Source organism: Hipposideros armiger, unplaced genomic scaffold (genome assembly GCF_001890085.2).
Source record: "Hipposideros armiger isolate ML-2016 unplaced genomic scaffold, ASM189008v1 scaffold_96, whole genome shotgun sequence".
Taxonomy (NCBI): Eukaryota; Metazoa; Chordata; class Mammalia; order Chiroptera; family Hipposideridae; genus Hipposideros; species Hipposideros armiger.
Genome location: NW_017731446.1, coordinates 2,037,919 through 2,053,586, shown reverse-complemented (window position 1 = coordinate 2,053,586; position 15,668 = coordinate 2,037,919). Strand labels below are relative to the sequence as shown.

The 15,668-nt window shown below is 52.0% G+C and overlaps 2 protein-coding genes across 5 annotated transcripts in view; one reads left to right on the top strand and one right to left on the bottom strand.

Moving 5' to 3' along the window:
- SLC6A6 (solute carrier family 6 member 6) overlaps nucleotides 1-7,488 on the top strand; it is an 88,755-nt gene extending 81,267 nt beyond the window's left edge. For all 4 annotated transcript variants that reach the window (XM_019645981.1, XM_019645982.1, XM_019645984.1 and 1 more), the window contains 2 exons: nucleotides 425-595; nucleotides 3,546-7,488. In XM_019645981.1, the coding sequence (XP_019501526.1) occupies nucleotides 425-595; nucleotides 3,546-3,686 (312 nt within the window). In that variant the 3' untranslated portion in view covers nucleotides 3,687-7,488. The remainder of the gene's footprint in view (nucleotides 1-424; nucleotides 596-3,545) is intronic.
- A 2,747-nt stretch (nucleotides 7,489-10,235) lies between these two features.
- The window catches only part of GRIP2 (glutamate receptor interacting protein 2), a 59,924-nt gene continuing 54,491 nt past the window's right edge, over nucleotides 10,236-15,668 (bottom strand). Inside the window, exons 19-22 of the mRNA XM_019645954.1 lie at nucleotides 15,385-15,469; nucleotides 14,804-14,947; nucleotides 13,876-14,022; nucleotides 10,236-12,887 (exon numbers count right to left, since the gene is read on the bottom strand). Coding sequence (XP_019501499.1) covers nucleotides 12,729-12,887; nucleotides 13,876-14,022; nucleotides 14,804-14,947; nucleotides 15,385-15,469 — 535 coding nt within the window. The 3' untranslated portion in view covers nucleotides 10,236-12,728. The remainder of the gene's footprint in view (nucleotides 12,888-13,875; nucleotides 14,023-14,803; nucleotides 14,948-15,384; nucleotides 15,470-15,668) is intronic.

The following is a 15,668-nucleotide window of genomic DNA, read 5'->3' as shown; positions in this document are numbered from 1 at the left end:
TAAGGTAAATTTAAAGCTAATTTAAAGCTAAATTAGAAGGAGGAGAAAGTGAGGGGAAAGAGGTCCTGTCAGAGGGAACAGCCTGGACTAAGGCCTTGGGGCCAGTGGCTGAGGAGCTGGAAGGAATTCAGGGTACCTGGAGTGTAGACTTGGAGGAAGAGGAGGCGATAGGGCGAGGGGAAGGGGCACAGCTCCTGGTGACATTCCAGCCAGGCTGAGGAGTGTGGCCTGCACCCTGAAGGCGTTGGGGAGCCACAGAAGGTTTTGAGCAGAGAAGTGACTCAGTCAGATTTGCATTGGGGGAGGTCCTTATGCTGCAGAGTGGAGAAGGGTGTGAGACTCTTTGGGTGGGGCCTACCCTGGTCCCAGAAGCCCCCCACCCCTGATGCCTGAGATAGCCCTGACTGCCCCCATCTCTCCACAGGGATGTTTCATCTTCTCTCTCGTCAAGTACGTACCCCTGACCTACAACAAAGTGTACGTGTACCCCACCTGGGCCATCGGGCTGGGCTGGAGCCTGGCCCTGTCCTCCATGGTGTGTGTCCCCTTGGTCATGGTCATCCGCCTCTGCCAGACGGAAGGGCCGTTCCTCGTGGTGAGTACAGGGCCCCAGCTGGATTGAGGGGGAGGCCAGCCTGCTGTCCATTTGCTCTGTGACCTTGGGCGCATCACTTGCCCTCTCTGAGTCCTAGACCCCTACCTGCCCCATGGAGCGGTTGAGATTGTGGGTGGGAGAGCGTATCATGAGAACACTGCATCATGAGAAGGCCCTGTGGTGACATTCAGAGCAGGACTCTGGCAGGAGGAGGAATTTGCCAAGCAGAAAATGTGAAACAGGAGCATGTGGTTTATGGTGCTAGGAGGTGTGACAGCACTTGGACCGTAGTGACATGTTCTGGGGGGTGGACGATGAGGCTAGAGAGGTGATAGCAGCTTTGGATGCCAAGCTAAGAGCTAGGGCTTTATCTTGGGAGCAGTGGAGCTGCGTTTCTGAAGTGCTGAGATGAGCCGGGGAGGAAGCCTGAGGTCCGCCCAGAAGCCCCCCCTTACCCTGCAGTCAAGTGGCAGATAAGCCCAGAGCAAGCTGGTATACCCCTCCCCAGATCGGTGGCCTCATCTGCTGCCTGGCCCTCAGAAGCCACCTCTGCCCAAGGCAGAGCCTCTTGCTTCCAGGCCTCTGTGTCTGCCAGTCTGCCCCCCTAAGGCCCCCTCCGCACAGCCCACCTCCTCTCAGAAATTCTTCTGACAATACTGTAGATTCCAGGCCTGGCAAAAGCCGGGACTCTTTCCAAGAAATCCTTTTCTTAGAATCTCCCTTAACCTTTGGGCTTGGGCTGGCTCCAAGACTGCACTGTTTTGTTCTGGGCTGTTTTTATTGTTATTCTCTTAAAAATCTGGAGCCAGGATGTCCTGGGGCCCTGGCTCCCCCTTAGGCTGGGCCGGTTTCCTTGTGGGCAGAGGAATGGCCTGGAGGTGTTGGTTGGGGGGGGGGGGGTGGGGAGGAGAGGCCAGGCAGAAAGGGACCAGCCTTCCCAAGACAAACGAAGTAGGCAGGGGTGTGCCAGGGAGAAAAACACAGAAGCTGAGTCTGTCTGAGCCAGCACAGCCCTGGGGTGTTCCTGCAGGATTGGGCTCGCTGTGTTTTCTCAGGGGACACAGGGAAGGACCCCAGTACTCAGCCAGAACATTGAATGGCCTATCGTTTGTTAAAATATTGAACTACTAGGCCTGGGACAGATGGGCAATAGCTACTGCCCTGAGCCCTCCAGGCACTCTCCTAACATACCCTATGCCAACCCAGCCCCTCCCTGGGAATCTTCAGAATATCCCTACCATCCAGAAACTAAACGGTTAGTTGGAGGCATAGCACAGGGGCTTGGATGTCTTTTCTGATTGATCACTGCCCACAGCAATTACATAGTTTACCCATGCGAGGCGGGGCACTGTTCAACCATGGGAGAGGGACACTACCTGACAGGTCACTAACTTGTGTCCCTTCAAAGCTTAATTTTGAAATATTGTTCTAACCTCAGTTTAGAGGTTTGGTCAGAGTGGGATTGGTGAGGGGGCGGGTGAGGAATCTACCCCAACTTACATCTTTTCCTCATCTACAAACATAACCCCCTCCTCTGAAGGTGAGTGAGCCACCTGTCTTTGCTCTATATGCCCCCCCGCCCCGGGGCTCCCACCTGTTCAGAAGGTGTCCTCCCAGCTATGGACATCTCTCTGAGCCAGGTTCTGCAAACCCAGGTCTTGGTCCTGGGAGGAGCCCAGCTGCATCTCACCTCCCATATAAAGGGAGCCCAGGTGGCTGCCTGTGGTGTTTGCCTCTTGTCCTACCTTCCGTGTGCACACCCCATTATGCAGATGTGCAGACAGGCAGAGCAATGAAAGGGGAGCAGAGCCTACCCTTCCTGCTGGCATGCCACCTCTCAAACTTTACCTGGGGCCTCCAGTCGGTTCCTCCAGGGACCAGGCAGGCAACCCAAATGAGGGCAGCACTTGGGCAGGGTGGGGAGTACACTGGAGAAGGCGATGGAAATCCACAGCAGGTAGCCATGTGCTCAGCTCTGGCCAGTTATTACCGGGAGGGAACGTGGGGTCTGGAGGTGCCAGATCTTGCAATTTTTAAAGAGACGATAGAAATCTGGATTTTCAAGTGAAATAATGTAGCTTCTAATAAGCAGCTTAAAAAAGTATTATATACCTAAATTGAATGCCGAGAGAACTGCTTGTTCACAACTGCGTTCTATTTAAGCTTCTGAGTGGACACTTGACAGGGGTGGGCTGGGAGGCAGGAGTCCTGAGTTTTGAGTCCCAGTTCTGCCATTGCGGAGGACTCTTTTCCTCACTAATTCCTTGAGTGGGCTACCAGCTAGGAGCACAGAACTCACTCTGCCCGGAAGTGATGTGAGAATTCTCCTGCAGTCCAGGCTCTGGCTCCCCTGTTGGAAGGTGCAGCTCCGATACAAGCAGTGGTCTCCAAGTCCAGGCAGAACCTGCAGGGGTGGGGGCAGGGAGTGGCAGGGAACTTGGATGCCTGCAAGGAAATGGGGAGACCCTTCTGCGAGAAGACAGGAAATGCATGTAGCTTGTGGGAGGCTGAGGAGTGTGGAGTTTCTCTTTGGGGAAGGTGGGAGTCACGGGAGGCTCAAGACAGTTATCCAACTTTGGGCATACAGATTGCAGAAACTCAGCTGCTTTGCAAGTCAGAGAAATCGGGGCTAGGGATCACAGTGAGGCATACTAGTATGTCTGCTCCATGGGAAACAGAAGTCAGGGCTTGGCAGTTCCAGCCCCCATTCCTGAGGTGTGTCAGCAGGGTTGGCAAGGAAACGACCGACTGAAATTCTACCCTGATTTGGGGCCTGACGGGACCTTAGGAGCACCTTAGCTCAACTCCTTTATTTGCCAGTGGATGAAATGGAAGATCCAGAGAGGGCAGTAGTTTGCCAGAGGCTAAGCAGTAGGGGGATAGATGCCCGTGGTGAAAAGGGAACCAGGCTGCCTGACTTCCTCCCACTCCTGTCCCCTTCCTTCTCCAGAGACTCAAGTACCTGCTGACCCCGAGGGAACCCAACCGCTGGGCTGTGGAGCGAGAGGGGGCCACACCCTACAGCTCCCACCTGGCCATGAATGGCGCTCTCATGAAACCGACCCACATCATAGTGGAGACTATGATGTGAGCTCTCTCGGGTTGACGGGGCTGCTTTCCTGCTGTTTACTAACATTAGATTCTCATAGGACCAGGTTTACAGAGCTTTATATTTGCACTAGGATTTTTTTTTTTAATTGTCACAGAAAATATTACTGTGTGTGCGTGTGTGTGTGTGCGTGTGTGTGTGTGGTGTCGTGTGTATGTGTATTTTGTTTTGATTTGGGGATATTTTGTAAAAAAAAAAGAAAACCCATGGGCAGAAAGTCCAGGGCGAGGCAGAGCTTTCATACTGAATTAGATGTATTTTATGGGAACTTGGTAAATTTTTCTTTGTATTTTTTTTAACATATAACTATATATACACTTAGAGATTGTCATACACTTTTACCACTTGAATTGATCTTCTTGCCAGCAATAGATCTCGTTTTCAAAAGCAATTCTTCGGTGCTTGTGTAGCTGGCAGAAAGTTCTGCCCCAAAAAAACACAGGGTGGAATTTTCCTGGGACAGCAGACCCATTTTACAGGTGAAGTACCTCCCAAACCTGGTTCAAGTAGAAGCAAAAAGCAGGGAGAGGGCCTCACCCACTGGCCAGACCCAGAGGGGCTAGAGAGAGGAGGGCTGTGAGGAAACGCCTCATTATATTTGTTTTAGCCAAGAAGAGAGATGCCAAAATAATGAACCAGTCCTCAGATCAAGGCCCTGACTTAAAGCTGACAGGTGAGCCCTACAGCAAAAGTCTGATTCTAAGAGCAGTAGAAGCCATTCCACTAGGAACAAAATCCCACCTTTTATTCTGAGATCAAGGACGGATTGTCAGATGGACTGTCAGAACCATTCAGCATAGGGCTGGTGAGGATGGGGCTCAGGCGTTCAGGAGTCCTTGTGAAGCCGACTGCTCAGCCGCTGTCCTTCCTGGGATGTCCCAGGTAGAGGCCTGATGCCAGCCCAGCAGGAGGAGCTGGCCGTCTCAGGGCTCTGATCCTCACACAGATGGGTCTGTCGCATTTCTGTGGGGTCCTATCAGGTTTTGGTCATTCCCCAGCGGACATCTCTCAAAGCTGCCTGTAGGAGGGAAGCACCACGTATTTGGTGAGGGACAAGGGGTGAGCGAGTGGACCAAAGGATGTGGGCCCCAGGGTTCAGGGGGCCCGGTGTCGGGAAGGGGTGCTTTTTTCCCCTTGTCTCTTTACCCTCATCTCCCAGAGGCTGGAAAACCCCTGACGAGCTCGTGTTGAAGATCCCAGCCCAGGGCCAGCCTGGCTCCTCGCAGGGAGTGCCAAGAGCATCTTTGGAGGTTCACTGAATCTTTGAATCGTGTGAAATGCTCCCAAACCTCGCCTCCCAGTTCAGTTGCAAGTGCAGAGTGAACCACCCTTGGTAGCCCCTGGGAGACAATACAACTCTTCATTTCACAACCCCTGCAACAGCTGGTGTCAGATACGCACTAAGTGGAAACTGAGGAGAGGCAGTGAGGGAAGTTGGGGTTGTTCAGGGGGCTGGCACCCCAGAACTGGCTCGACCAAGAGCCTTATGTACAGTGGCATCCTCTGAACCAGGAGAGAAGGTACTCCACCTTTAAAATCCCGAGTATGGACACACCTCCACCTAGCTCCCTGTCCACCCAGCTCCCGTTTGGACCTAAACTGTGCCATTTAAACAGTCCCTTCCAAGTTCAGAGTCTAAACTAAACTGCAACATTGTCACGAACAGCAGTTACTGCCTCTAGTGATGTGGAGAGTAAAGTCCAGCTCAGGTTTTCAGAGAGGGGACTCTCTGAATCCTGGAACTCGCCTCCCCAAATTCGGGAGGGGGAGGAGCCTTTGGTGTCCCCCTCCGAAGGGGCAGAGGCAGTTCTGAACCTCTTGTCTTTGGCAAGCTTTCATATTTCGCTGTTTCCAAAGCATATACTCTGCCAAACAACACCTATTCCAAACTGTTCACAGTTCTAACGTGTTCTGTTTTTCTATGTATTTATGGTTGCCGCAGTGTCTGGTTTGATTTTATTATGTTTTTTCCCCCCTAATTTTACTGAGTAGCAATGTGACCTGTTTTCCTCTGTCTTATGGAACTTTAGTAAACTAACCACTGTCAGCGACTGGGGACAGGTGACGTGTGGGAGCGAGGGGGCCTTGGTGAGCTGTGGCTATCTGGGCATCTGTGGCCATTTCAGGCGACATCTCCCCTCCAGGGCTCGGGCCCCAAGTGAAAGGCCACAGGATGGCAGACAAATTGCAACATTCTGGAAATGGCCCGAGGAAGGCCTCTTATCTGATTCCCAGACCAAATTCTAGACCAAAGACACATGCAGACCAAGTCCCCAGGTCCCACCTAGAAGGAAGGTCAGCCACTTGCCCCAAGCCCATTCCTCAACAGTCTCCCCGGCACCTGTCTCCAATTTCGACCCTAGTTCTCATGTATCCTCAGAACTTGGCTCTATGAGTACAACGTGTAATGATGTGTGACTTTTATATATCTCCACATAAAGGAAACTTGTCATTGGCATTCATGACTCTGGTCCACCTGTCTCTCTGCCTGGGATGGGTCGGAAATGTTGATGTCTGCCCATAGTCTGGTCAGTCAGATCTAGAAGGGATGCGAGGGAGCTGTTTGAAGAATTGTTTTAGAAGTGGGTGAGGGCCCCAGTATAAATCTCACCTAGCGAGAAGCTTCACTGAGCTGGGCCATGTTAATCCCTGCAGGGGAGCCACACGGTCAGTGATGGAGAGGGTGCTGGGGCCTCCCAGTTGACACCCTTGTAAAATGGGGAAACTGAAGACTGGAGCAGGGGAGGGACTTTGGTACAGCGAGCTGAGACTGGAACCAGACTGTCTGCAGTCAGTTCCGGCTTCCGATCCTCTGATGTGTATGCGGCGAGTGGCGAGTGCAGCTCCCCACTGTTCTCCCTGAAGACCAAAGATGAGCCTTTAGGAAAAAGGAAATGCTCCATCCCCAGCGTTTAGGGACCAGGTGAGCAGCACCCACCACCCCCTGGCCATCCTCAGGGGCCAGCTGGACCCCAAGCTGTGGCTCACCTATTCACCCTGTTCACCTTGCCCCTGCACCCAGCAGCCCTCTGTGAGTTAAGCATTAAGATCCCTATGGCACATTTGGAAACTGAGGCCCAAAGAAGCCTGATGGTGTATAAGAGGCAGGACCCTTAGGCAGGATTCAGCCTGAGGCCACGTGGGATATTCCCAGGCAGCCTTGCATTCTGATTTCCAGGCAGCATGCAGCACCCTCTCTGTACCTCTGGTCCCTCTTTCACACCCCCAGAGACTGTGGTGAAGCACAAAGGGTTAGCCCTTCTCAGCCTAGCACAGGGCATTCTTGTGTCACCAAGTGCCACAGCACAGTGGCCAGTGGCCCAGCCAGCATCTCTCAACACTGCCCCCCTGGAATGGGGAATGCTCTGGGCAGCCAGTGCTGAAGGCAGAGGTGCCTCCTTTCCCCCAAACCTCAGACACAGGCCAGGAAAGGACCCCAGAGGCGGCTACAGGGCCCATCTAGCCCTCAGATCCAAGGTCAGGCGTCCCCAAGCTAGGCTGACATGGATGCTGTAAATACCACTGTGCAAAAATGCAACAAGCACAAAGTCACAAAACAAAAACCCAGATATCAAAATTGGAGAGGAATATGGGTCCCTCCCTCTCTCAATGCCTGGCCCTCAGAATGCATCTTGTTTTAATAGGAAGCTGTTTCGTTGTTCTCTTGTGGGTGTCACTACACACATGTTCTGACGAGGTCCCTGAGGGGTGGAGCATCTTGTGATACATTTGGCTTCAAACTGAGATGTTTGCTCCATTTTTTTTTTTTTTACCCAATTAATTTTCAAATCCCTAGCAACTGTGACTGTATTTAGCACAAGAGAAAGCTGAGAACGTGGGTCTTGCCTCCTTTCAGAAATATGTCTGGCTCATCAGGACTTTTTTTTAAAACTTCAAAATATTTTTAAAATATTTTAAACTTTTGTAAAAAAAACAAAAAAATCAACCAACGAGAGACTCTTCTGAGGAGGAACATTTGTATTTGAATAAGATCCTTGGTGTGTAATTCAGTCTTGCAATATACAAGCTTTTGTGTATAAATGTTTTATGATATGAATCCCTGTATTTTGCAGGGTGTTTCCTTTCCCCTTTTGCTTTTTAGATAAATATGTATATCGATATTTTAAATTCATCTTTGCTTTTTTTTTAGAGGAGTTTGTAATCACCTTATAACATGAAAATAAACATTTCCTTTTTAAATCCAACACGTGTGGGTTCTCTTTCAATGAAGCTGTTTTTTTCTTGTGTTTGGCAAGTGCTTTACAGTTTATAAAGGGCTTTCAGTCCCACTCCAGAAAGCTCCTCAAAGGTGGGTATTGTTATCCAAGGTTGGAGACACTGAGGCAGAGACTTCCAGTTGGGACTCAAGGCTAGGACTTCCAGTTGGTTTCCTCAAGGGTACACAGCAAGTCCGCAAAAGAGCTGATTTGCACCCAGGTCCACAGACTCCTGAGTCTATTCTGGCGGTTCTACCGATCCTACTGGGTGAAGCCCGCTTGCTACATGCCCAGCCCTGTGCAGCTGGGAGATCTCACACCATCACCTGAGCCTCAATTTCCCTATCTGGAATAACCCACCACCCACTTCAAGGGTTGAGGGGTGATTAGAGGTAAGATTCATAAGGCATCATGCCCTCACCTGCTCTGGCTTCCTTTCCCCCTTTCCCAGCCCAGGGTTATCCTGCTGGAAGCCCAGAAAGGGGATTTGGGGAGGGGAGCACTAACCTGAGTTGGTACCCGTACCCCCCCTGCCCCCTCAGCCCTCCCACCAGGTGATCGCATCCCATCAGGGCTCTCTTATTGCCAAGTGCAAGAGGGGTTGGGAGGCTTCAGGAAGAGAGGTAAGTGGCAAGTCCTGGAGGGAAGCAAATAGAGACCTCAAACTGGGACTTCAGAGGGGAGGACGCTCTGGACCCCAAAAGGTCAGTGGTTGGCACAGATGCCCTCAGCCTGGGGGCTTGTGAGCCCAACCCACTAGTAGAGGTGGGGAAACTGAAGCCAGAAAAGGGTTGATGTTTTGCACAGCCTTCCAAATGTGAGTGGGCGAGGTCAGGGAAGTCCGCTGGGTCCTTTCTTCGACTTCTCAGACCAATATTCTTTCTCAGGAATTCATTATTTATAGACAGTGTTAGAATAACATCTTCCTCCTCCCTTTTTTTCTGGCTGGCTGCCTTTCTGATGGCCCTGTCCACCTTCCTTACTCCTCTGAGTGTTTTGGCCATATGGCTTGTGTTCAAATCCCGGTTCCATCCCTTCTTACCTGTGTGACCTTGGGCAAGTTACTTAACCTCTCTGTGCCTCATTTCCTCATCTGTAATGTTGGGATGGTAATTGAGCCATCTCTGAAGGCTGTAGGGAGGATTCAGGGAATAATTGCAAAGCTCTCAGAACAGTGGTTGGTATGCAGCCAGGCTGAAGGACAGGTGCTATCTCTTTAGGAAGACCAGCAGTGCCCTGTGCAATACTACAGCCCCCAGCTTTCCTAGTACAGCCACATAAATGCACCCGATGTGGTCCAGCCCCTGCTTACACCCCTTCTGAGATGGGGAGCTCACTCCATCTGGCATAGCTGATGGGAAGCTCTTCCTCTGCCTACACAGAACTGTGGTTCCCTTGGTTGGACCCAGCCTTGCCCTTTGGGCTCGTGCTACCCAGGACACCATGTAGAGACTCGGCACCTCCTGGCCCCTTCCCCACCCCGGCAGCAGACCCACCACTCACCTGCCTCAGCAGCTTCTCTCTGCACATTCCATAAAATCCATAATCCCCACCCAAGCGTTCACAATTGGGCTCTGTGACCTTCATTCTGTTCTCTAACTTCACTCCCTTCCATGTTTCCTTTCTCTTCCTTGAACCCCCCAAGTTCATTCCCACCTCAGGGCCTTTGCACTTGTTGTGCCCACTGCCTGGGGCATTTCCTCCGTGTCACCACAGGGCTGGCTCATGTCCTAAAGGTCTTGGCACAAAAATTGCCTCTTCAGCGAAGCCCTTCCTGACCCCTTGAGCTAAAGGTCCCCCCACCCCCATCACTCTCTTATCCCCATTACTGTTTTGTTTTCTTCATTGAACTTTATTCCTCCTGAAAGAATTCTTTACGATTTTGCTCACTTATCTTTCACTGGAATATAAGCTCCATGCAGACAGGGACTTCATCTATCTTGTTCCTGTTGTTTTCCCAGGGGCTAGAATGATGCATAGTACAAAGCAGACTTTTTGAATGGATGCATTAATGAATTAATCAAAAGCAGGTACTGTTGTCACATGATCCATACAGAAGCTGACTCTTGACAGCCTATGATTTAAAAAAGAAAAAGGAGGCCAAGAGATGAACATGTGAGGAAACAGTGTGAAGGGGCAGTCATCTGCAAGCCAAGGAGCGAGGCCTCAGAAGAAACCAAACCTGCCGACACCTTGATCTTGGACTTCCAGCCTCCAAAATTATGAGAAAATAAACTTCTGTTAAAAAAAAGAAAAAATGTAGGACCCCTCCCACTCCAGGTGCATTTAAGTAATTTTATTTTAAAAACCCCAAATCATCCCACCAGCACCCCATCCCAAGCTCCTCAGTCATTGCAGCCCTCTGTGGGACAGACAGATTTACACAGGGCCCAAACAGACCCCAAATGGCCTTTACAGTGCAGGCCCTTAGCATGTGGTGCTTCCCAAGAGCCCTAAGAAACCCCGTGTAGAAAAATACTTTACAAGGAATATGCTTTCATCTCAGCCAGAGAAAAATACAGCTTTTAGGGGGTAGAAGGGGCATGTTGCAGGGGCTGTATCCAAAATGCATAGGCAGGCAGGATGCTCACGGGGGACGGGTATCAGGAAACAAGTCTGGGATGAACAATCCCCATGAGAAGCCAGAAGAAATATTGCATATGAGAAGGCCGGCCATAGCGAGGAGGTCCACCTGCCTGGCCTAGTTGCATATGTCCGGATAGGGTGTGCTGGGGGGAACGGCAGAAACCTCAGCCCAAGGGAGGGAGGGGTGTTGGTCAGGGTCAGGATGCATCTTCCCTCACCTGCAGTCCAACATGGCTTTACCAAGCCCAGAGGCCCTCGGAGTGTGTTCTGTCCAGCTCTGTCAAGTGACATAGGCCCAGAGAGGCTGGAGTTCACACAGTTGAGGCTGCGGGCAGCCATGTCTGCTGTGCCCCTCACGGGCCCCCCAAGCTGAGGGTCCTTGGCTTTTTCTTGGTGCCCCTGTGATGGGTTGGCAGTGCCCTTTCACTTTGGGGCAGATGTTGACACAGGAATCCAGGATAGCAGAGGCACTGAGCAGTTCAGCCAGGGCATGAAGGGCTCTCCAGGGAGGGTGTGGGGGACCAAGACGCAGAGGTGTGGTGGCGGTGGGGGGGGGCGTGGAGGCAGGCCCTCAGGGAGAGCGTGGGTAGAGTGCCCAGGAAGCCTCCATGGACAGGGAGGCTCAAACCTGCTCAGAGACTGTCTACCCCTTGATTGTCCGTAGGGAGTATCAGACTCAGAGGGGGTCACACAGCAAAGCAGCGACCCAGTGGGAAAAGAACAGGCATCTTGACTCCCCATCTGGTCTCTTGAGTAGAAGAGTGTTTTTCGGGCCTCCAGGGCATGCAGGGGTGGAGGAGGGTGCAGGTGGCAGTGGGTGCCTCCTGTTTTCTTGAGACCCCCTTAAGAGATGGGCAGGGGCAAAGCAAAACCTAGACCTGGGTGCATCCCGCCTGCCCACCTCCATCCCAGAGGCCACACCGCAGACCACCAGGTGGAGGCCCTGTGTCCTTCTCAAAATCAAAAGGGTTTCTGGGCTGTGGGAAATGAGAAAACAAGTTTAAGAGATGCTAGTGCTTCCAGATTTCAAGTGGAAAGAAACTTCCTTGAATGACCACTTTGGACACTGTCACCAACGGGTGTGAGAGAGAATGGCCCCTCTCTCTGGCTTATCTCTCTGCTGCTGTGTTTCCCCCTTCATCTCTGTGCTTCTCCCTTTGTCCTCCACTGAGTTGGACATGGGAGGAGCTGCATCAGCTTACACATCATACTTCCATGGCTTCCCATCTTCACTGAATGGCAGATGAATGGAGCCCCCTGGATCTTTTGTCCCCAAATGACTCCCTCCTCATCGAGGGACCTGGGCTGAGAAGGGTGGATGCAGATGGGTCAGCAGCCACGTATCCTACAAAAGCAGCAGGAGGGGCTCAGCCCAAAGCCCGGTGCGTCTAAAACTGCAGTCTCGAATCACAGAAGCGCTGGACCCAGTGACTCCAAAATGAAACAATCACTGACTTTCCTATCAAAGGGCTGGTGCTTCTTGGATTCCAGATGCCCCAACTCAAACTATCCTAAGTGGGGACGCTGGGATGTAGAGAATCTCGGAGCCAGCACATCCCAAACACCGGAATTCTACAGAACAAAATGAGGTGGGCTCCTATCCTAAGCAGCATCCTTCCTGGAGGTCAGCTCTCCAGCTGAAGTGGCCCCCCAGCCTCACCCTGAATGCCCCCCCCATTGGGAAACTAACCTTCTGAGCTCATGTGGATGCCTCACTGGGATGCCTCACACCTCAGTCAACAACGACACTGGGGTATCCAGCTCCCGTTTGCTCACCTTCTGTGACAGGGAGCTCACTACTCCCTGGCAGCTCATACCAGCTACACAGCTCTGCTGGGAGAATGTACTTCCTACCGTGAGCTGGCTTTCCCCTCACCAGACACCCCTCCGAGGAGGCCCTGTGGGGACCTAGGGCCACCCCCAGGCCCCTCTTCTCTTGGCTGAGTAGCCTATCCCTTATTGAGCCAGGCACCTCCGGGGTATCTTGGAGACCCAACATGGAGAAAAGACCTAGACGCCACTCCAACTGGGGCAGGGACCTCACTGCCTGGCACTCCAGTCACCACAGAACTGGAAAACAGAGACAAAGTCCTGTCCATGGCTCAGAGCCTGCCAGATGGACAGACGGACGAGTAGGTGGCCACTTCTCCAGCCCAGCTACAGGCCTGGGAGCCAGGATCTGCCTGGGTGCCCCCTTGGCTGTCTGGACCATGCGCTGACTTCAGAGCATCCGGGGCTTGCTGGGGCCTGGTGCTCGTGGGGCCCGACCGCTCTGTGCCAGCGGGTTGCGACTGATGACCAGCTCCAGGACGTCGCCCGCCTCAGCCAGGAGCGGCACCGCCAGGCAGCAGTCAAAGTCCCGCGTGCGAACGTGGTTGACCTGCGTGGTGCACAGCCAAGGGGACAGCTTGGCATCAGCTCAGCCTGGGCTGGAGGGGTGGGAATGGTGGGGTTTCCTAAATGTGGGCGCTGCCCCAGCCCAGACTCAGGGTAAATCTACAATACTTGCCCAGAGGAGGAAGTCATTCTTCATCTCTTTCAATTCTTCTGGTTGGGTTAATCAAAGAGAAGGTCCTAAGGAGGTGCCAGTACATCCTTTGCACCCCTCTAACACCTGCTTCTCTCCATTTTTAAGACAAGAGAGCAGGCATACATTCAGCCTCCTGCCTCGTGACATTGCCTTGTTTCTATTTTATTTGTATTTTACATTGGCCTTCTATTTTCAAGCAAGGGGTACTGGGTTTTCATTCCTAATGGAGTAGAAAAGTTTCCTTTTAAGATAAATTTAAGTTGAAAAACTTGGTCAATTTAGAGAAAGTCTATATTCAGTAAATTTAGCACAAATATGGCAGAAATCACACCAAGGAAACAAGAGTAGCTGGGGCATGGGAAAAGTGGCTCAGGGTGGCTGGGCCAGTGTGCCCATCGCTTTTCATCTTCCCACCCCCATATCCCAGCCTCCCTTGCAGCTGAGGAGGTCACATGACTAGTTCTGGCCAATAGGCCATGAAGGGGAGTGACAGGTGAAGGCAGAGAAAAACCCATGTGTGATTTTCCAGTCTGGTTTTCTCTGTCATGGAATCTGAGGTAATGACAAGAGGGTGGAGCCTCTGTCAGCACAGGAGGAGTAAGGTTCCTAAGTGTTAAGCCACTGAGATTCAGGAGTTGTTCGTTACTACAACATAACTGAGCCAAACCTGACTAACACAACTAGTGTTATTTATTCCCTTTTCACAGGAGTAGAAGCTGGGGCTCTGAGAGGGAAGGTGACCTGCCCAAGGCCACTCAGCCAGGGTAGAAGTGGAGGCTCTTTCCCTACCCTAGGGCTAGGAAAGGCCATTCCATCTGTGCCCCTGCTGCAGCATTACCTGGAGGACCCTGTCAAAGGGCTGGAGGCCCCCCCGTTGGGCTGGCCCATCAGGACGCACAGTGTGGACATAGACACCCTTCTCCAGGAGGCCGTCTGAGACACTGAAGCCAAAGTCATTCCTCATGAGGTCCTTGTGGAGGGTCACCTGAGAGCAGAAGGAGGAGGAGGTGCCTGGAGTGCTGAGCTGTGTCCCAGCCTCCCACAGCAGCCGGAATCCCTTGGCCTGGCGTTCAATGCCTCCAGGACCCAGCCCTAGGCCCCTTGCCCAGTGGCACTCCCCCACGCTTTATTGCCTGCGCCCATGTAGCACCTTCTGCTGCTCAGCAGATCCCCCAGGTCACAGCACTCAATCACAATGGAGGCCCTTGGGAAGGGAGTTCCTTTTCAGTTCTTTTCAATCCTCTTGCCTCTATCCAGGAGAAGGTCTCGGTGAGGCACCCATGTTAGGGGCACCCCTAACACTTGCTCATCTCGCAATTTAGCAAAGAGCTGGCTGCAGGCTCAGAGATCTCTGAGGGCTATTGGGTGAGAGGCTTCTTTCTATATAGATGGCAAAAAAGCTGGCTTCTTATTGAAGGTAGTGATATATATACACACATACATATAGTCATATATACACATAGAACACATAGAAGCCTTTATATTTTATATATACACACACAATAACTTAAGTGGGGAGAAAAGTAAGTCTACTTAAATAAAAATAGCTCAGTGTGCATCACAGGGTGTGTGTGTGTGTGTGTGTGTGTGTGTGTGTGTGTGTGTGTGTGTGTGTGAGACAGGAGTTCTGGGAAACCAGTGCAAAATCCCCATTTCATGGTGGGGAATGAAACCCAGTGAGGGGCAAGCCCATCTGGAGCCCACGGCGAGTCCGAATGGCACCAGGACACACGTCCGGGCCTCCTGCACCCACCCTCAGCACCCACCTTGTGCATCTCCAAGGGTGTCGGCAACAGCAGCTCCTGCATCTCTTCAGGGGAAGCGTGTACCTCCCGGTCCCTCCGCCAGGGCCGGTGGCCGGGCCGGCCCTCAAGGGCCACGCTCTGCACAGTGCCCGTCATGATGGATGCCTGCAGGGACACAGCTCTTCACTTAGGTGTTCGCTGTGTTCACAGTCAGCATCTTTGGACACCTACTATATGCCAGCCTTCAAGGTCACAACGGTGAACAGAGTAGATATGGTGCTGCCTTCCTGGGGCTCTCAGGATCGATCAGTCACACTAGCGATCCGAATAATCATCGTTGGCACTGAATTAGCACCTACGCTGTGCTGGGCTCAGTTCTAAGCCCTTCATACATAGAACTCATTTTTATTCTCTACAATATTATGAGACAGGCAAATACCATCATTCCCCCCCCCCCATTTTACAGATGAGGAAACTGAGGCTTAGAGAGAATACAATTTGAACTCAGAGTCTGGCTCCAAAGTTGAAGGTCTTAACCACTCTGCTACCTTGTGAATCGCAAAAATAAACAAGATAAAATTATACACGGCAGTAACTATCACAGAGGCCAGGTTCATGGAAGACAAGGGCCAAGGACAGAGGATCTGGTCCGGTATGAGAGGCCAGGGAAGGCTCCTGAGCTGGGATCTGAAAGACATGCAAGCAGAGGAGAGGGAGGAAGAGAGTCCCCGGCAGGCAGAGTACAAGGCCCCCACGACAGGGAATCGGGAAGAAGGTTGGAGGGGGTGCGTGGAACGAGGTTGGGATGTGAGGGCTCAATCCTGCACGCCCCGTGGACCACAGTGAGAAACATCCCAAGAGCAACGGGAACAGAATTTATGGGGGG